Source organism: Meleagris gallopavo, chromosome 4 (genome assembly GCF_905368555.1).
Source record: "Meleagris gallopavo chromosome 4, MGAL_WU_HG_1.1, whole genome shotgun sequence".
In the NCBI taxonomy this organism is placed as follows: Eukaryota; Metazoa; Chordata; class Aves; order Galliformes; family Phasianidae; genus Meleagris; species Meleagris gallopavo.
In genome coordinates this window covers 60,175,441-60,193,474 of record NC_139407.1, presented here as the reverse complement: position 1 = coordinate 60,193,474, position 18,034 = coordinate 60,175,441, and the positions used below count along the sequence as shown (strand labels likewise).

At 37.0% G+C, this 18,034-nt stretch overlaps 1 protein-coding gene across 7 annotated transcripts in view; it reads right to left on the bottom strand.

Moving 5' to 3' along the window:
* Positions 1–18,034, bottom strand: part of SORCS2 (sortilin related VPS10 domain containing receptor 2) — a 537,034-nt gene that overhangs the window by 66,849 nt on the left and 452,151 nt on the right. For all 7 annotated transcript variants that reach the window (XM_085223524.1, XM_085223526.1, XM_085223528.1 and 4 more), the window contains 4 exons: positions 17,643–17,732; positions 9,173–9,352; positions 4,783–4,929; positions 3,428–3,530 (listed from right to left, as the gene is read on the bottom strand). In XM_085223524.1, coding sequence (XP_085079650.1) covers positions 3,428–3,530; positions 4,783–4,929; positions 9,173–9,352; positions 17,643–17,732 — 520 coding nt within the window. The remainder of the gene's footprint in view (positions 1–3,427; positions 3,531–4,782; positions 4,930–9,172; positions 9,353–17,642; positions 17,733–18,034) is intronic.

Genomic DNA, 18,034 nt, shown 5'->3' with positions numbered 1-18,034 from the left:
TAGCTGATGCTGTGAAAAAACAAGTTGCTGCCAAGATTAAAATGCACAAAAATCAAATGCAATGCAAAATCTTATTACATTTCTTAAAGGGAGCAAACCAGTTACTTGAATGAACACTTTAATATGCAGCTATAAAACTCAATATTCTGTCTGCAAAATTTATATATATTTATAAGCTACAAATACATTTTCCTTAGAACTACTAACACAACTTTAATAGAGTTCATTTTTTACTTGTAAATGTGATTTTAAAAAGATGCAATTTTAACATCATATTATTACATATTCTCCAAAGGTTCTAGGCATTAATGCTATTTTCTGTTTAATTATTCTTTTAAATGAAAACAATAATCAGATATGTCTGTGGTCTACCTCTCAAGCTGACTATCAAAACAGTCCTTAAGTCACAGGTTATGTTTTCAATTGTCACAAGCAACTGTGTTATTGTGTTATCATCTTTCTGTTAAGTAGCCAATCTCCACGTTACAGTGATTTTGTTGCTGTTGTTCGACCTTCTGATTAATAACCACAATGCTCTCATTGAGAGGAGCAGTTTAATTGTTCTTATGGTTACAAACTATTCTCTGATTTCCAGTTCTTATCCAGTTGTTTATACCACACATTCACTGAACATCTCTTCCATTTGTTTCTATTCTATGGTTACACTTTCAGGAATAAATCATATTCTTTATTGGCCTTTATTTTTCTCAGCTAATAAGATTCTCCATGTAAACAGAATCTCTATTTCCATCAATTGCCAAGTAGTCCTTCTTAGCATCTGCTCACTGGCCCTGAAAAATGATTATCAGAACTGTACATACTGTTATTAGTATTTTGCCAGATAATTAATATTTCCCTCTCCCTGTTGGCTATTTTTTACCTACTTTTCCCTTGGAATATATTTCCCTTTTCCAGAGTACAACGCACTGATGGTTCATAGTCACACTGATCAACTGACATTCCTGGATTTATATCATCATCTGCCATTTGCACACGATGTGCTCTCACTAATTCTAACAGTGAAATTCCAATAGAGTGTAATGTAGTCCAGATAATCTGATTTCTGTATGTGCAAAGAAACCAGTACTTCTGTTGATTTGCATGTGATTATCAATGTTGGGAATCAGGACAGAAAAAAATGCAAGCTTGTTGTATGTAAATTATTTCTGATAAGAAGGGTAAGTTTACAAGGATATCAGGTTTGCCAGATAAGACTGGGGACATGCACTGAATCTACATGACCTGAGCATTCAAATCATACAAATGCAAGACAAAATCAGAGCTGGGTCAGTTCATCTGTTTGCAAGCATGCAGATGCTCTTTCATACTTACAAAACAAAGCCCTTCTGCTCTGTTTGAAACCTTCAACCAGAGAAAAATATATTGCACTATCCCTGGAAATTTTTTTTCTTATTTTAACTAGTCGCTATGAGTCTACCATTTTAATTCCATTACAAGTTGCTCAACAATCTGATCAGATGTAACACATCAGACTGTTTCTTAATGATATCTGGATGTAATTAAAAAGGCTCCCACGTTGAGGAAAGCTGTTGATAAGCTTATTTACCAGGCATGGTAAGACATCAAAGTGATAAAATCATACAGAATAATTTAGATTGGAAAAGACCCTTAAGATTATCAAGTCCAACCATTACCTTACACTATCAAGCCCACTTCCAAATGATGTCCCTAAGTGCCACAATCATGTCTCTTAAATACCTTCAGGATAGCAACTTCACCAACTCCTGGGCAGCCTGTCCCCATTGCCTAACCATCCCTTACATGAAGAAATTCTTCCTGACATTGAATCTAAACCTCCCCTGTTGTGACATGAGGCTGTTTCCTCATGTCCTATGTCACTTGTCATCTGAGAAAAGAGAACATCCATCTTGTTACAACCTCCTTTCAGGTAACTGCAGAGAGCAATAAGAGTCTCCCCTCAGCCTCCAGACTAAACAGTCCCAGTTCCTTCAGCCATTCCTCAATGGTTCAGTTTTCCAGGAAGGAATTAAGTGCAAAGTACTCTTCTCCAACCTGCCATCCATGTTATCACCTCAGAGCTATGCACTTAAGAAGTATCCACAAAACCCAACCAAATGAAAATAAACCCAAATCCCCCGAAGTATCAATTAATCACATCAGATTATAATGCAAGGACAGAGAAAAATGAAATACAAGTATCAGACCAATTTATAAAACCACACTGCTTAATTTTCTTCAAAAAAGCAGAGGCATAAAGTAAGAACCTACATCAGAATAGGAATTACCTTTATGTAAAAAGAAGATCCTTGAGATGGTTATTATTTTTTGAAACACTGCAATGTATCAAATGTGAATTAAATATCTACTGAGATACTTCCAAGAAATGTATCCACAAAGGCATCTTATAATTCTTAGTCTCATTCTCGTCAATAAAAACATAGCAGCAGTTTCCATTTAGATCTGCTTCCAGTAAAATATTTTAAACTCCATTTACTGTAAGGAAATCTAGTTATATTGAAGTAATAGCAGCTGTCATTGTCTTTCAACACCAAATATGTTTGCCTTGAAATTCTCAGGAAATTTTCAATGTAATAACCCTTTTATAAGACACTAGCAGAAATCATTATTGATTAAAAACAGATACATTTTCATGAAAAGAGAAGTAATACATGTGTGTATTTAATCTAAACATAGTTCAGAACAATGGAATAAAATAATGAGACTTAAAAAGCACTTTATAACTGTTAACATTTCAAGATTTTAAAGCAAAGGAAAATCAAATGAAATGAATAAATGAATCACAAGGGTACAAAGTAAAACAGACTAATGTGAATGTTTTTAGTGATGAGTAGTCAATACTCTGAGGGAATTTATTTTATTAAATTCCACTTCACAGTAACGTGGTCCCATATGTATGTTATAATGGAACAGCCACAACCAGCATTGCTCTCAGCACTAAGACACAATTGCCTCTTTCAATTCATCTCCCTTTAGGTGGAATGAAATTAGTAAATATTAAAAACCAAATTATCTTTATGAAGAACAAAGACTTGGCCACTGTTTAGATTTATTGGATTTACTGGACTGTTCATGATGACAGAGGAGATGGTAAGGATCTTCACTTCCAGGCAACATAACAAGTCCTTCAGCCATCACCACTGCTTCATACTTCACTAACAGGGAAAGAGACACTTAAACAACACAGAGAATCATAATGGCATTAACTGTTACAGATCTGTCCTAGAAGACTGAGCTCTAGGGGATTCAATTAACTTTTACTACAGTTTTTGATCTAGGGATCCTGTAAAAGAACATTCTTCAGTGAGAGCCTTATTTTGGTAATGTTTGTAGAATGGTAAATGTTATAATCCAAAATACTAGATCAATACTAAATCAACAATTCCTACTACATTTCAGCTCTTACAAAATAATGGCGTGCTTTTACCTGCCCCCATGATGAGCCCTGGTGCAGTATCCTTCGTATGGACTGTTCCTGACACATATGGATTATCTGCCCAGCGGAGATGGAGGTGAAGGTAGCAATCAGGCTTGTGGGGGAAAAAGAACAGAGGTTTGAAAAAAATAAAATGCTGGTAACAGTTATGCATATATGATAATGAAAGCCCACACAGAGAACAGTTGCACTGATGTATCCCTATAGAGAATGGCTGTTTCCAGTGGAGTCCAGACCAAAACATGAAGCTAAGCCATCTAACAAGAGTCTGTCTCCATAGTCTGACAATAAAAAAGAAGTTGGCATGAAATTATTGTATAAAAAATCCATGTGACAGAACTGCTTAAAGTCTCTAGCTAGCAGCAACAGCAATAATTAGAATGTTCGCTAGTCTCAAGTAATTAGGTAAATGATGATTAATTTAAAAATTACTAAAATTTCTTTTTTAGAAAAAAAATCATATAAAAATAGTTTAATGACTTTTGGATGACCACCATCTTTCTTAGCTAAGCAACTTGCTGCCTCTTGCACTTACTGCAGTGGCACATGGAGGCCATTATTGCTGCCTGCCAGTGGTGCTCAGGAGCTGCTGCTTCTGCTATTCTTCCACTGATCTGAGAGCTCCGATTCAAGACCCATAGGCTTAAGACATACAGCATAGTTTGAAATTTTCAAATGGGAGCCAACACCTCCAGTCCTCCCCTTTCTATGTGAAGAAGGATTAAATTTCTGCCAGTAGCAGGACTGAAACCATTTATTTTGCCAAGAAATTTAGAGCCTGGAGTCCCCATGAGTGGAGAGTCAGTGACAAAAATATGAAGTTTTTCAGTACAGTGCAAAAAACAACGAGATATTATGGGCAGCTACATCATCTTTAAAAAAAAAAAGGACTTTTTGATGCAATTAAATGTGATTTCTATTTCCAAGCAACTGTCAAGAGTTCCTTTAACAGGGTTATCTTGCTTTAAGATGAAATAAAAGTATGAAAGATGGAAACAAAAAAGGAATTGGTAAGATGCATCTGATGTGCCTCATATCCTAAAACAACTTACTGTTATGATTTTCTGAACTGGGTTGTGTGGTTGGCACACAAGAAAAGCTGTCCTCTTTGCATCAAATTAAGCTCTAAAATAAGTAATGCAGAGCTACAGACAGAGTCATGACTCACTGTACAAGATGACTGGACTAACAGCTAGCAAAATCCCTGCTCATGTCACGCAAGCAGATTTGTGTATTAATTTAGCTGGTAATCTCAGCACAAAGCTCCTGGGTTGCCTGCACTGCTACACATATTGTCGATACAAATAATTCTTTTGCACTTCAGACAGAGAATGGGACCCACTTACAGGTTTGCAGTTGGTAGGTTTTCCATTCATATCAATATCTGGAGGGTTTAGAAAATCCCAGTCACGGCCTTTGTTGTAGGTTATTAGGGTTGTAACTTTCCCATCAATCTTCTGGTTGGCCAGAAAGACTCCTTTTACACCTCTGACCTGAAGCACAAATGAGAAAAAGTTATTAACCAGCACATACACATTTTTTTGGCAAGGATTATTGCTGATCAGCTGCTCTTCTGTGGCTCTGAACTGCATGCCTCTGGTATTTTCTCCATTAGGGAAATGAACGATAGCTTAAAAGAGAAAAAATAAAAATAAAAAAAAGTATTAAGAGGAAAAGGACAAAGAGGTAAGATCTCACATCAAATTAGAAGGTTTCATTAAGAGTATCCCTGTTCACCCTGTGATTACTTATGAGGCTTTCTGAATTATTGAAAAATTCTTGGAAACATCTATCTACTCATACACCATTTCCAGCATCGTATAGCTGCCCAAATGTGCAGGTCTGAGCATGAACAGGAATATCTGCCTCTCACTACTTACTTTTTATCAGAAACACTTAGAGTTCCCTCTTTTTTTTTTTTTTTCCTTTTTTTGTTTTTTTTTTTCCTATTCTCCCCTCCCCCAAATACCACTAACTTCCTTTGATATACATTTTAAAAAATGTCTGTACTTAGGCTGAAGAGAAGGCATCCATACCAGCAGGCTAAAGGAACTGACCGAAGTCTACAGAGATTATATTCTGCTGGTTACAGTAATACCCTAGAACTTGGAAATACATTTAAGTCCAGAGAATCAAATTTTCCATAACTGTTTTTCTACCCAAAGTTCTTACAAGCTCCTTCCTCCTTAAAACCCATGTACACGTGATTAGCTTACTCCTCCAGGATGCTGGAAGCTCAGCATTGACTCCAAGTCAACAGTCAATTGCATGGTAATGCAGGTGATAAAAGAAAAAGTGGAAAGAATAAGGAATGTGCATTCTTAACTGTCAAAGCTACTTCAACTTGCTGGGAATTTATTATGCATTCCTTCTTCCAAAGAGAGCATGAACATGAATATGACTGAAATGCTGAGCAGTTCAAACATGTACTGAGGATGGTAGAGCTGCATTTCAATTTCTGTGCATACATTTTTTGTAGTGAATACTATTAAATATTTAAGCAGTAATTAGATCAAGGACTGCAAGGGAGGAATTCCTCTTCTTCTGTAGATGGCAAAAACAGTAATGCATCGTGAATATTTTTTTCTTCTCTCAGTCTTGTTTAATAAATGTTCGATCACTCCATGTAATCATTCAGTGAGAATCAGACTGAAAAAGTTCTTCATTCCCATTCCCATCTCTAATCCAGCCAAGTGGCTAGGGTAACCTCACCTCTCCAGAATATGGAGTTTGAATCCTATCAGGCACAGAAATATCATAAAAAAAAATATTTCAGTGTCTCAATTAACAACACCTCACCAATGCTCTAAAAGATAAAATCTGACCAGCACTTCAGCAGCTCTGTTTTGAAAGAAAGGCATAAACCCTACTTGAAATAATAAAAGCGTTCCCAAGAGGCATCTATCTTCAGAGAATGTTCAGAAAAATGAGGTCTGGAATGGTGCATTAGCTAAAAAGTAAAATAATAATAATAAACGAATAGAAATAAAAATGGTAAATACACTGCATAAAATTGGCAGCTTTAAAACATCCCTGCCACTGTATAGCACTTTCTAATATATTTGTCTTGTGACCTATGGAAACTCATATCTGACTTTTCTGTAAATATTTTAAGATCTGTACGTTGAATTTACCTACTGGATTCAATTGCGATGATGAGACAGACAAATTCTTTGTCACTTTCCACTCCTTGACTTACTTTCCTGGTCTAAAAGTGGGACATTAGTGTCTTTCTACAACGAAGGGAAAAGAGTTGCATAGCAAATAACATGCTGTGCAGAAGAGGACATTTAAACACCAGGGAGTGTTTAAGTGCTCAGCTACAATCCAGAAGCTACCTAAAATATGAAAGTAGCTTCGTAGAGTAAGACAAGTCAGGGAATTCAAGAATGCTGTTCCTTTGGCTTTCTTTTGATTTTTTTTTTTTAATGTAGCTTTTTTGATGTGGTTTCCCAGTACTTTTAGAAAGGTCCTTTGCATCTTCCAAACCTATTTTGTAAACACTTTTGCTGTTGTGGCTTTGTATTCTGTGACAATAATTACTGCACTTTTTCTTTAGTAACAGTTGAACAGTATTTGATGTTAGTGTTCAGACGGGCCCACAGTGTTTATTAGCAGCAGTTACTGAAATACAAAAAAATGCAGTTATATAACAAGTATGCAATTAAAATTTAAAAGCCTAAGAGTCACTGTTTAGGCAAGAAAGTAAGCATGGAGAATATATGCTCCAACTTGTGGAGCTCTTACTCATACAGGAAACAAAACAGGAGCAGTATAGAAGTAGTACATTTGGGTGTCTGTTTTTAAATATGACTGAGTCAAATTTGTGACTGAGTCGTGTCAGTGGCACTTGATATAAATTTCAATGGCATACTGCTTTTGGAGAGTTAATACTTTGCCATTCTTTGATATGAATACTTGGCAATTATTCCCCTTTCACATTTGCAACAGGTAATTAAGAACAACTGTGAAAATTTTAAGAATTACACACTGATGGAAAATGTCAACCACTGAAGATCACCTCTGTGTTGAAGATTTCTGTTCCAATTATGGAATACATGCATTAAAATGTCCAGAGCGAAAACCAAAATATACTAAAAAAAAACAACCCCAAAAACACATTCCCAATGTCCTCAACTTATCTTTATTAGCTATAAAGTGTAAATAATCCACATGCTACTTGTAGATATGAATAGATGATCACTATTCAGTAAAGAAGACAAACACTAGCTTGTAAAATAAACAGATATCTGAAAGCTGCAGGCTTTTTTACTTTAAGCAAATAAAATCATCCTCCTATGATGCAACCTAATTCCAAAAACAATTCTAAAGATGTAAAACTGTGTTTCAATTACTTTATCATTTGCACATATTCTTTTTAATGCAACCCTACGAATTAATTCTGTGTATACAACGATCTAGGATCTCTCACTTTTGTTCATTAACACTGTGAAATTCTTAAATTATGAGTGACACTGAATTAAATAACTGTTGTAGACAAAAGGAGAGTGAGAGTTGGCATCTCCACTGATGTGCTCTAGGTGATGCTGAGAGAAGAGATAGTACCCTAATCTCTTATGGCTTTGCATCTAGCAGGAATGACAAAAGGGAAGAGCTGCAAAATACTGCTCCCAGTATATTACCCTGTGGGAATGTGGCACACAATCTACAGCTTTAATCATTAAATAAACCCCATTTCTAAATAGGGTCAGCATAGAAAATAATCTGTGCTTAAATTGGTAATTAGTAAATGTTTTACTCTAGCTATTTGAAAAGAAAAAGCTAATCAATGATGAAGGAGATAAAGGAGAAAAAAACAAATGCTATCATATTCCCACCAAGAATAGCCTATTTAGAGCCATTTAGCACCTCTGTAAGTGCAAGACTTGTAATCAGAATTACTGCAGACCGTTTCCACAAGAAAAAAACAAAACAAAAAAACCCAGAAAACTAACACCAGACAAGTTAGAACATAACAGTGGCCAAAGTGGGTCAGAACAAAGGTCCTTGTCATTTGAGATCCTGCTAATGGTCTGTCCTATGTGCCGTAAGAAAGAACAAAACTGGTGAAAATGTACATCTTGCTTCACATGAAAGTCAGTGGCAGGAAGAATTGAACTGATGACAAGGTTGTGCCTTCCAAAACACTATATTCTTTATTCATTTATCTCGTGAAGCACGCAAGAGGTAAGATCAAAGACAGAACTGTTCATAAGATAACATCACATAGCAAACACTGCTGGCACAATGCACCCTGTGAAAGCAAGTGAATTTGCTGTCCAGTATTTAATTTTGTTGATTCTTCACTTGTCAGAGGTGACACAAAACTTAGCACAAGGCTCTCAGGTTTATTATTTAAAAACCTACTTGCTAAGAGACTCTAAGTCAGGAAGTGTACCATGGAGATGAAAAAAAAGCCATACACAGGCAGCTACATAACTTCCTCCTTCAATAATAAATTGTGCTGTCAGCTCCATTTCTCACATGCAGAAAGCCTTGATCAACTCTGGTTTTGCACATCCCTGTAACGTCATATCAATTATCTAGTTCTTAGAGCCCACAGCACACTAGCAGGAAAGGAGAGAAACGCATATATAGTATGACGTACTAACAGCAAGAAAGAAATCCCAGTCTTTTTACATTAAAGACAACTGTGAAAATTATTTATATTCATAATCCAAATAAAAGAATGAAAACTCCACTAGACCACAGACATTGGAAGAACTAAAAGCCTACCTCCAGAATATCTATCAGGACATTTTCTTCTGGCTGCTTCGTGCTCCGGACATTCTCCAGTAGGATAGAATAGTAAACGCCTCGTGGGTCGGACTGGTACAGGTTGTACGTGTCTGTCTGGTACCATTCCTGAACAGCCACAAACACCTGATTTTCATCCGTACTGATTATCTGTAAATCCTGTAGGAAAAGAAGGTACAAATGACTATTTTTTCCATCATTTATGTGGCACAAGCAATAGGTCTGACATAAGAGTTGAATACTAGTGTGGGGAAAAATGCATCGGGGAGCTAGATGACAGTAATCTCCCAACCTAATACTAACCAGCATGCTGCATCTCACCAGTCTGAGGTGGCTGGGCTCTGCCTTCTGGCTAGAGGTCATCAGAGGGATGATCCCACCAGCTCAGTGAAGACCAAAAATCATCAGTGTGTGAAAGCTTTTACAGGAATAATTAAACAAAAAACATTGTTTCTGGCTTTCAACATGAAAACAAATGCTACTGATTCTACCATTTGGATTCATGAGTGAAAAGGAAAAAAGAAAAGTGAATGACTTTCCTTGATCTGAATGCAAGTCCATGGAAAACTTGTGTATTTTGCAACTCTGTAATCTAAGAAATAATCTTAGATACTCAAATAGCTAAGAACTATTTTGTCCATAACACATAACATAGCAAAAAGAGGACCCAGCAGTTACACGAGGAAGTAGTATATATTGTGCATTCATGTCTGTTATACTATGTAACAGTACCTATTGAATTAAATATTCAACAATAATAAAATGAGAGTCAACATTCTGCATTTTCTCAAGAATCTCAGGCATGAATATTGCAATAGCTTTCTTAACAGTTTTCCAGCTCCTTCACTCCAAACTTCTCAGACAAAAACCACACAGATGGGAAAAATAATTTAACACTAATATTAAACAAAAGAAAGAAATCAGAAAGTGGCAACAGTGAATTGAGCTTAGCAAACAATAGAAGGGCCTGCGTTTACAATTGCATAAGGTTGCAGAAAGTCAGATGTTGGGGCTACATACAAAGTGACATCTAGTCATGGAGACAGAAAACTTGTAAATTCTTTATGACATTCTTGGCACTTATTAGGGAGATTGTATAGAGTGCTGGTCACCCGGTAACTGAAAAAAATAACTAGGGTGATGGAGTGAATATGAAATAAAGCTAGCAAAAATGTCAAGAGAATATAAGTTTGGGGAAAATAAGCTTTAAAAATGAAGGCTTCAACTCCTGCCTTAAACCACGTAATACTGAAGTCACCTTTCCATTTACAGTGTGAGATAGTTGCCCTGATTATCCTTTAAGTAGGGATTAGAATTGAAACAGAGTCAGAAGAAAGAGTAAATAAACAGTACTTTGTTTTTATGTTTTTGTGTGGTTTTTTTTTCATGGAAAATCTAAAAAAATTAGTCATCTGTGATGCCACAGTTTGCAGCAGAGCTATCATCTACATTATTATGCCATGAACAAAAGCAATACTGCAGTGAATGCAGACACTTTTGCTTGGCACTGGTGACACTGCACCTCAAGTACTGTGTTCAGTTCTGGGCTCCTCACTCTGAGAAAGATATTGAGGCACCGGAGTGTCCGAAGAAGGGCAACAAAGAATGATCTTAGAGGTCTTTTCCAACATAACGATTCTACAATTCAGATAAAGATCCTTCCCTGCCCCACATACAGGTGGGTGGCAGTGGCTGCAGGGGTACCAGTTGCTGACTGACAGCCTGGTTGTCATCCTCATATCTCAAACACTGTTAGGAGCTGCAGGTCCAGTGGAAGAAATGCATCCAAAGCTAAAATGTGTGGTTAAGATGAATTCTGGAACGTCTAGAAAGACTGGGTGAAAGAGTGGTTTGGGTGGAGTACCTTACTGCAATAAATGTAGTCATATGGCTGTGACTCTTACCAAGAAAGAAGTATACAGTCAGACTGTTTGATGCTCTCTTTTTATCAGGGAAGAACTTAGCAAGTCCTGGTTTTAGCAAGAAAAATTGTCTTTCCGCTTCCTTGAACTTAGTTCCTTTCATCTAGCATTTACACTTTCAGATTTTCAGTGCAGCCTTACTGCTATTTCTTTTTGCAGCGATTTCTTTTTCCCTCAGGAAGCAGAGCAGTCCTTCAGTTACACTACTTTGCATTAATCCTGCACAACACTTCCTACTCACAGTCTTGATATAATTCTCTGGGAAAATTAATTGACAAAGTAAGGAAAATTGCAAATTTCATGTCTGATTCTCCAATATCCCTTAAAATCTTGAATGACAGACTCTTTAAAGTCTAGGTGAAACAAAATAAGACCGTCATGTCACCCTTTTACTATTCCTGTTGCTGGAATGCTGAATTTAAAAGGAAGAAACTGATGGACAAACACAGCATCTGAGTCTTCAGTGTGCTACCTCCAACCCGTCAGCCCAACTGCCCACTGCCCATGACAATGAGAAGTCAGAAAGTTTTGCTAGGCTGAACTTACTGTCCAGGGCACTTCAGTAAGGAAAATATAAAAGAAACTCAAAATTGCCGTTTTTCAAATCTTACAATTCATGTCAGGATTCCACCCCCTGCCCCACAGACATTTAATGGTTAGGCTACGTGACACATGAACCTAAGCAAGTGAAAAATTAAACAGAGAATCACAAGGAAGAAATTTATAACAAGTGCAACAGAAGTAAGCACTCAGAGCTGTGTAGTCTCAGCCTTGACCTCCAGATGCACCACATTTATACCCCTGTAATCTCTTAAGTACAACCAAGGTAACAGCATGGCACATATCCCGAAGATAATCTTCCTAATCTTCCTTGCCTGGCCGAGTAAAACGGTGCAAGGAGAGAAATCAATAACAAGCTACACTGTGAAGAAAAGAAGAGTTCCTTGAATCCACCTCCGATGGATTTGTACAACTTGGAGCCTTTCAGATCGATGGCTGCTACAGCACAGATTCACCTGCTGGTGCCATGACACCTCCTGGGAAACAAATACTTCCACTGCATCAAATACCACCACTACCTGCATTTCTATTTTGTTTCTCTTTATTTTACATTTGATAGACACTCCAAAAATCACTTCAGAAGGATGGAGAAGCAGCTGCAAACTGCTCTGTTGCTTGGCATGGAGAAACAGCCTTCCTTGGGCATAGGGGCTGCCCAAGTGGCAAAACAAGCCCTGGGGGATGAACCAGTTGCTAAATGAGCTCTCAAGGTCCCATGACTTAGTAATTCAACCATAATGCAGCCACAGCTTCAAGACAGTTTTGCCTGCTGACAAAAAGGCTGCACGAATCTTTCCTGCCACTTCTACTGTTAATGAATGGACCCATTTAAGGTATTCTTAAAACAGTAACGAAAAGAGGGAGCTTGACAGAACAGGGAATACATGCTTCAACAGACTGACAGCTGTTTAGGGAGAAGGAGGAAAAACAGCTCAAAAATTTTTACTCTTGATAGCATTATATCTATTACTGAATGATACAGAAGTTTGAAAGAAAACCTGGGATTAACATAGTGATGTATGTCCCAGACTGAGTCAAGGAAGACACAGGCCTGTTTAGTGCCCCTTAGAGCACTAGGTGTTAATCAAGTAAACAGAATATATGAAGTTAGTAAAAAGGGCGTATAGAAAATTCATATTACCATGAATACATTAAAAACATTCAGTTATTTCAAAAGCAATAAGATTTTATTATTTTGTTTTTATTTATTCCCTGTAATCTCTCTTTAATCTTGGCTACCCCAAAAAATTTAATTTTAATGCCTATCTCACATGATAGAAAAGACATATAGAGATCAAGATAAATGAAATACGCTTTTTCCATTCCATATCCTTTCAGAACTAAGTATTTACCTTCTGAATTGCAGGAGGATATAGCTGCTCCATTGTTAAGTTTTTATAGGCGGCATGAACAAATACAATAACAATGAATGTCTTCTTTCAGTTCATAAAAGGAGATCATATCAATAGAATTTATTTACCAGAGGTGGGACAGGGACTCAGAATAATTAAATTCTTATGAACTGCAAGAGTAAAGGTTTACATGACTTGTACCAGATTTCTTGGTTTAGTCAGTGTTTTAGGCTAACACAAAAATAAAGTAGTACCCACTTCCACTGTTAGTCATATTAAGGCACAACTTAACATCACAGAATCATAAGGGTTAGAAGGAACCTCTGGAGATATCGAGCCCAACTCCCTGCTAACATAGGTTCCCTACTGATAGGTTGGTTGACCAGGAAAGCATCCAGGCAAGTCTTGAGAATCTCCAGAAAAGGAGATGATAATATAATAAACAAGGACCAGAAACCAACACGCTACTCCAGCAAACCACACTCCTCTAGGCAAGGGCAATCATTGCTGAAGGGACTTTAGAGCAAGACAAGTGTGGTGGTTGGTGGGGCTGCACCCAGCACCCCTCAGGAGAACCACCCTCCCAGAGGTAGCAGCTAAAGCCCTGCTCCAGGCTGAAAACAGCTCAATCTGAATTGCTGAATCTCTCTGGATCTCTCTAGATTCCCTGGGACAGATCCTCATGGCCAGCACATGACTCCTGCAAAGTACAGGAGACAGCTGTATGATTCAGTGTGGTGTCCCTATCCAACGTGCTGCAGAAAATCCCTCAAAAGCAGCTAAAAAAACCCTGATTTCTGTTCATAAGATGACTACCAACAGCTCTGTTCCGTACATACATAGGTATATGATGTGTTACAAAAAGGCAGTCTAAAGTGGCACAGTGGACCCAGAGACTGAAAGAAAGAACAAATTAAATGAAGTTTAGAAAATGTAAAGTTTGGCTGAAGGCTGGTTCTATCAGTCTTTGACAGATGAGTAAGGAGGCCTTGAGATATAGTGCTTTCATCCTTTTCTTTTTTTTCCTTTGGGGCTATGTTTGGAAAAATACAAACATAAATGCAAATGCAAGCAACATAAAAAAAAAAAAAAAGGAATAATTTTCTGCAGATTTTCAATCTCTTCATATCAAAAGAAAACAAAAACATCAACATTTTTTAATTACTCAGTTTGAAAATGCTTATTCTATCTCCATAATAAAATTACTGTAAAATGTGTCTGTGCTGCACAAGAACAATATCAGAAAAGTCAGCAGTATTCCCTCAGGTGAGAGCCCCCAGCGGGGGCTCTTCTGATGTTTTCAGACAAATACTTGACCATCCTGTAGTACCCTCTGACTTGTGTACAGTTTTCCCTTCCCTATAGATAGTGACTGCTCCATCTCTGGGCAGGCACATGATACCATTTGGAAGGTGATTTTTTGAAGTCTCACGTGTCAGTGTTTTTGCTGATATCCTGCTCCTTTGTAAAATTTCTCCCATAATTTGCTCATATTTATCTTTCCTCTTCTGCCCAGATTGGACCAAAACACATTTGTGTTTCACTGAAATACGATGGGATGAAAAATTTCAGAGCTACTCTATTTTCTGTAGCAACCAACATTTCTGCTATAATAAAGAGATAGCAAATCACTTTAAAAAATGTATCTTTTACAGAAAATGTTAAAATCTCTCACATTCATTGCTGCTCTAATTGATGTCTGGCTTCCAGGCCCTCTTAGTGAAATTTTCAGCTCTGTTGTGAGCAGATACCAAAGAAACTTCTCTTGAAGGCATCATCAAAATGCTAAAGATATACAGAATATTTCGTTCCACTCATCAGGTACAGCCTCAACTAGGAACAACATAAAAACATTCTTTTCCAAATGAAACAGTCAATCTGTTCCTAGCTAACCCCTGACTCTTTTCAAAATGAAACTGTTAACTTCTAATTTATTTACTCAGCCAAGCCTCTAGTTAACCTCCTTAGAAGGAAAAAAGAAAAGACAAATAAACATAAATGATACTGGAAAGGACAAAGAATTCAGTATACAGGGTTATTTCAAACAATCTAGACTACATAAGACAGAAACAGCAGTGAGTTATGGCTGACATTTTTTGAATATGTTAGAAATGCACTCAGTAAGATCACATGTCCAGTAAACTAATAATCTTTCACAGACTAATGGATTTGAAGGCTAAAATTGGGGATTAGAGTTTGCTCTTCGGTTTTTTTCCAACTATTATTTCTGCACAACATATGACATGCAGGAGGAGCAAATCCGTCAGAAGGGCATTTAGATACAATTTTAAAATTTCAACATCTAGAATTTCTGTCACTTTTCTTGGCACTTTCTCAAATACTTATCACCAACACTAATAAGAAGTTGAGTGGAGTTTCTAATCTGAACAAGGCTAGCTTCGGTTACCATCTATGGGTCTGACTTTCCTTTCTATAGCACTTTTAAGTCTATTAAGTACTTTCTCAAAAGAAGGAGGCTTCTTCACAATAAAGTCACCTCTTGACCTTCCTTTCCAAAAGATAAATTATACTTTCTTTTCTAAGGCCATTTTTTATTTAGATCATTGATCTCAGTGATCTTTTCTGTAGATCGACCCCACAAATACAACAGAGGCCATAGTGAACTGTAATGAATGAGTGGAGAGGAAATTCTTAAACTGGTTTTAAAGCGAAGGCAAGCTCCATCGTAGAGTGATCTGGATCCCTCACTCCTTATCTCTAGCCCTTCAACAAAATCTACTGTGTTCTTCATAATGACAGAAACTAACCTATTACAAACATGGATGCCTACAGGAACCAGAAAATAGTCTTTAGTTGTGGAGAAATGCCTGGCTCCTTTGCACAATATGTCTGCCCTTCCATTTCCAAACAAATAACTATTTTACAACACGAGCTAACATAGTCAACACTTGCACTGTTGTGCTGTTAGTTCTTCAGGAACTTGGACAGAACATTTTGATTAAGAAAATTTTAACTGATTTAATGTATTGACAATTAGTATGTAATTTTAATTATTTACTTGAGTATTCAGAAATAAAAAAACATGAGCACTTAGACACTGATGTAAACACCCTTCCTTTCCAGTCAGAGATCAATTGAACATCTCTTTTCACACACTCCTTGTTCATTCAGCCCCTCCTGACTACTTCAGAGAGGCAATAGGCTGTGAATGAGTGGAAGTTGGGGTCATCTGCCAGAGGACTTCCTTCTTTTTCTGTCCTTGTTTAATTCCACTCTTCTACTGCTCCTTGCTCCTTTTGCCCTGGTGCAGGTCATCCACCCATAAGCTGCAGGCACTTGACGTCCCTGCCCCCAACAGAAGTTGCTGGTGGTCTGTAATCCATCAGACTGCCCACATTTGGAACATTTTAGCATTTACATCTGGATATCCTCCTGTTGTTTTCCTAATTACAAATCCCCCCAAGAAAGCATAAAAGGGTACACTGAAGGCCTTGAAACATTGAAATAATTACTTGGGAGGGCTGATATATTTACCTGTCCTTGACTATTCATTGCCTGTCAAAATAAATAAATAAATCAATAAATTGCTATCTGCGTAATGCTACTGGGAACATAGCCAAATCTCAGACTCATGTCCAAATAATATCTGAGGATTTTACTTGAGAGTTTTGTTAATATGCTGTATACTTAAAAGCAGAAGTCTTCAGACCATCGCTTAGTTAAAAAAAAATATATAATTATTTGTTTTGCAAGAATAACAACAAAGCAACGAAATAAACTGTACTGCATTGTCATTCACTGCTTGGTCAGTGAGTTAAACTAGTGCATTTCAAGATATGCACAGATGGTACATTCTAGTTCTCTAATACATAAAGCAATGGGATCGCACAAAACCACCTGAAATATAACATTAGGAGGTCTGTAGAACAAATCCCTGCTAGAGGCAGGGTGAAGTGGGAGGCCAGACCACGTTACTTGGGTTTTATCCACTAGGTCTACAAAAGCTGCCAAGTCGTTTTTCTTCAGGACTGCAGACGCCTTCTAAGTATACAGAAAAACACGAAACATATTGTGTGCAGCACAAAATTTCAATTGCATCTTTCAGACTGCATAGAAATATCTGTCTGTGCTTTACTGCTAATTTACTGTGCAAATATAAAAATATTCTAGATTAAGGGAAACTCTCAAAAAAACTCTGCCATTCTTTTAAGTAATTCAAGTTCATATTGGGATTCCTTAATAAAATAGAGCATCATCAGCTGCTGAAACCCTCTTATATTACTATTTATACTTATACCAGAAAACATCACATGGAATTAAATTGCAATTGATTCCTGAAAGAACACTTGCATTGTATTGCCACTGGGTGTGTAGCACTGCTTCAAAGAAGCAAAGCTCAGAAACTACTGTGGTAACTGATGACATATAGGCTAGCCTATGTTCTTGCCCTCTATGGTTAGAGCTACTACTTCCCCACAATAAACATAAAAACAGTAGGGTAAGGATATACCACAAATGGGAATCAGAAATCCACTACAATGAGAAATTATGGTCTTAAATCACTGAGGTTTAAAAAAGAAAAGAGTTAAGCTAGTTTAGGTGGAAAGAGAAGAATAAAAACACAGAAGTAGAAAGAAAAATGTGTGCACTTACTTTTGGCAAGGCATATTTTGGCAACTTCATCTGCACAAAGCCATTTCGACGGTAGGATACATAATACTTGGTCCGATTTGCTGATGTTGTCTATATAAAAGAAAAACAGAATTGTGTGGTAGTTGATAGTTCTGATTAAAAATAAAAAGTCCCTACTGTAAGAAATTTTTATTATTATTTTTTTAAGCAAGGAACTGAAATATAAAGCTATTACTTCTACTGTATTGGATTATTTTGCACAGTGTGCTTAGAATATATCAGAAGCTGTGGGAAAACAGCATACTCAAACTTCTCTCCCTCTCTTTAGGAAGAAGAAAGTGATTTCCTTCCTTCTTTTTGCCAGTCCATCTGCTTTGAGTGATACCTGAGATGTCACCATCACACTGGCCTTG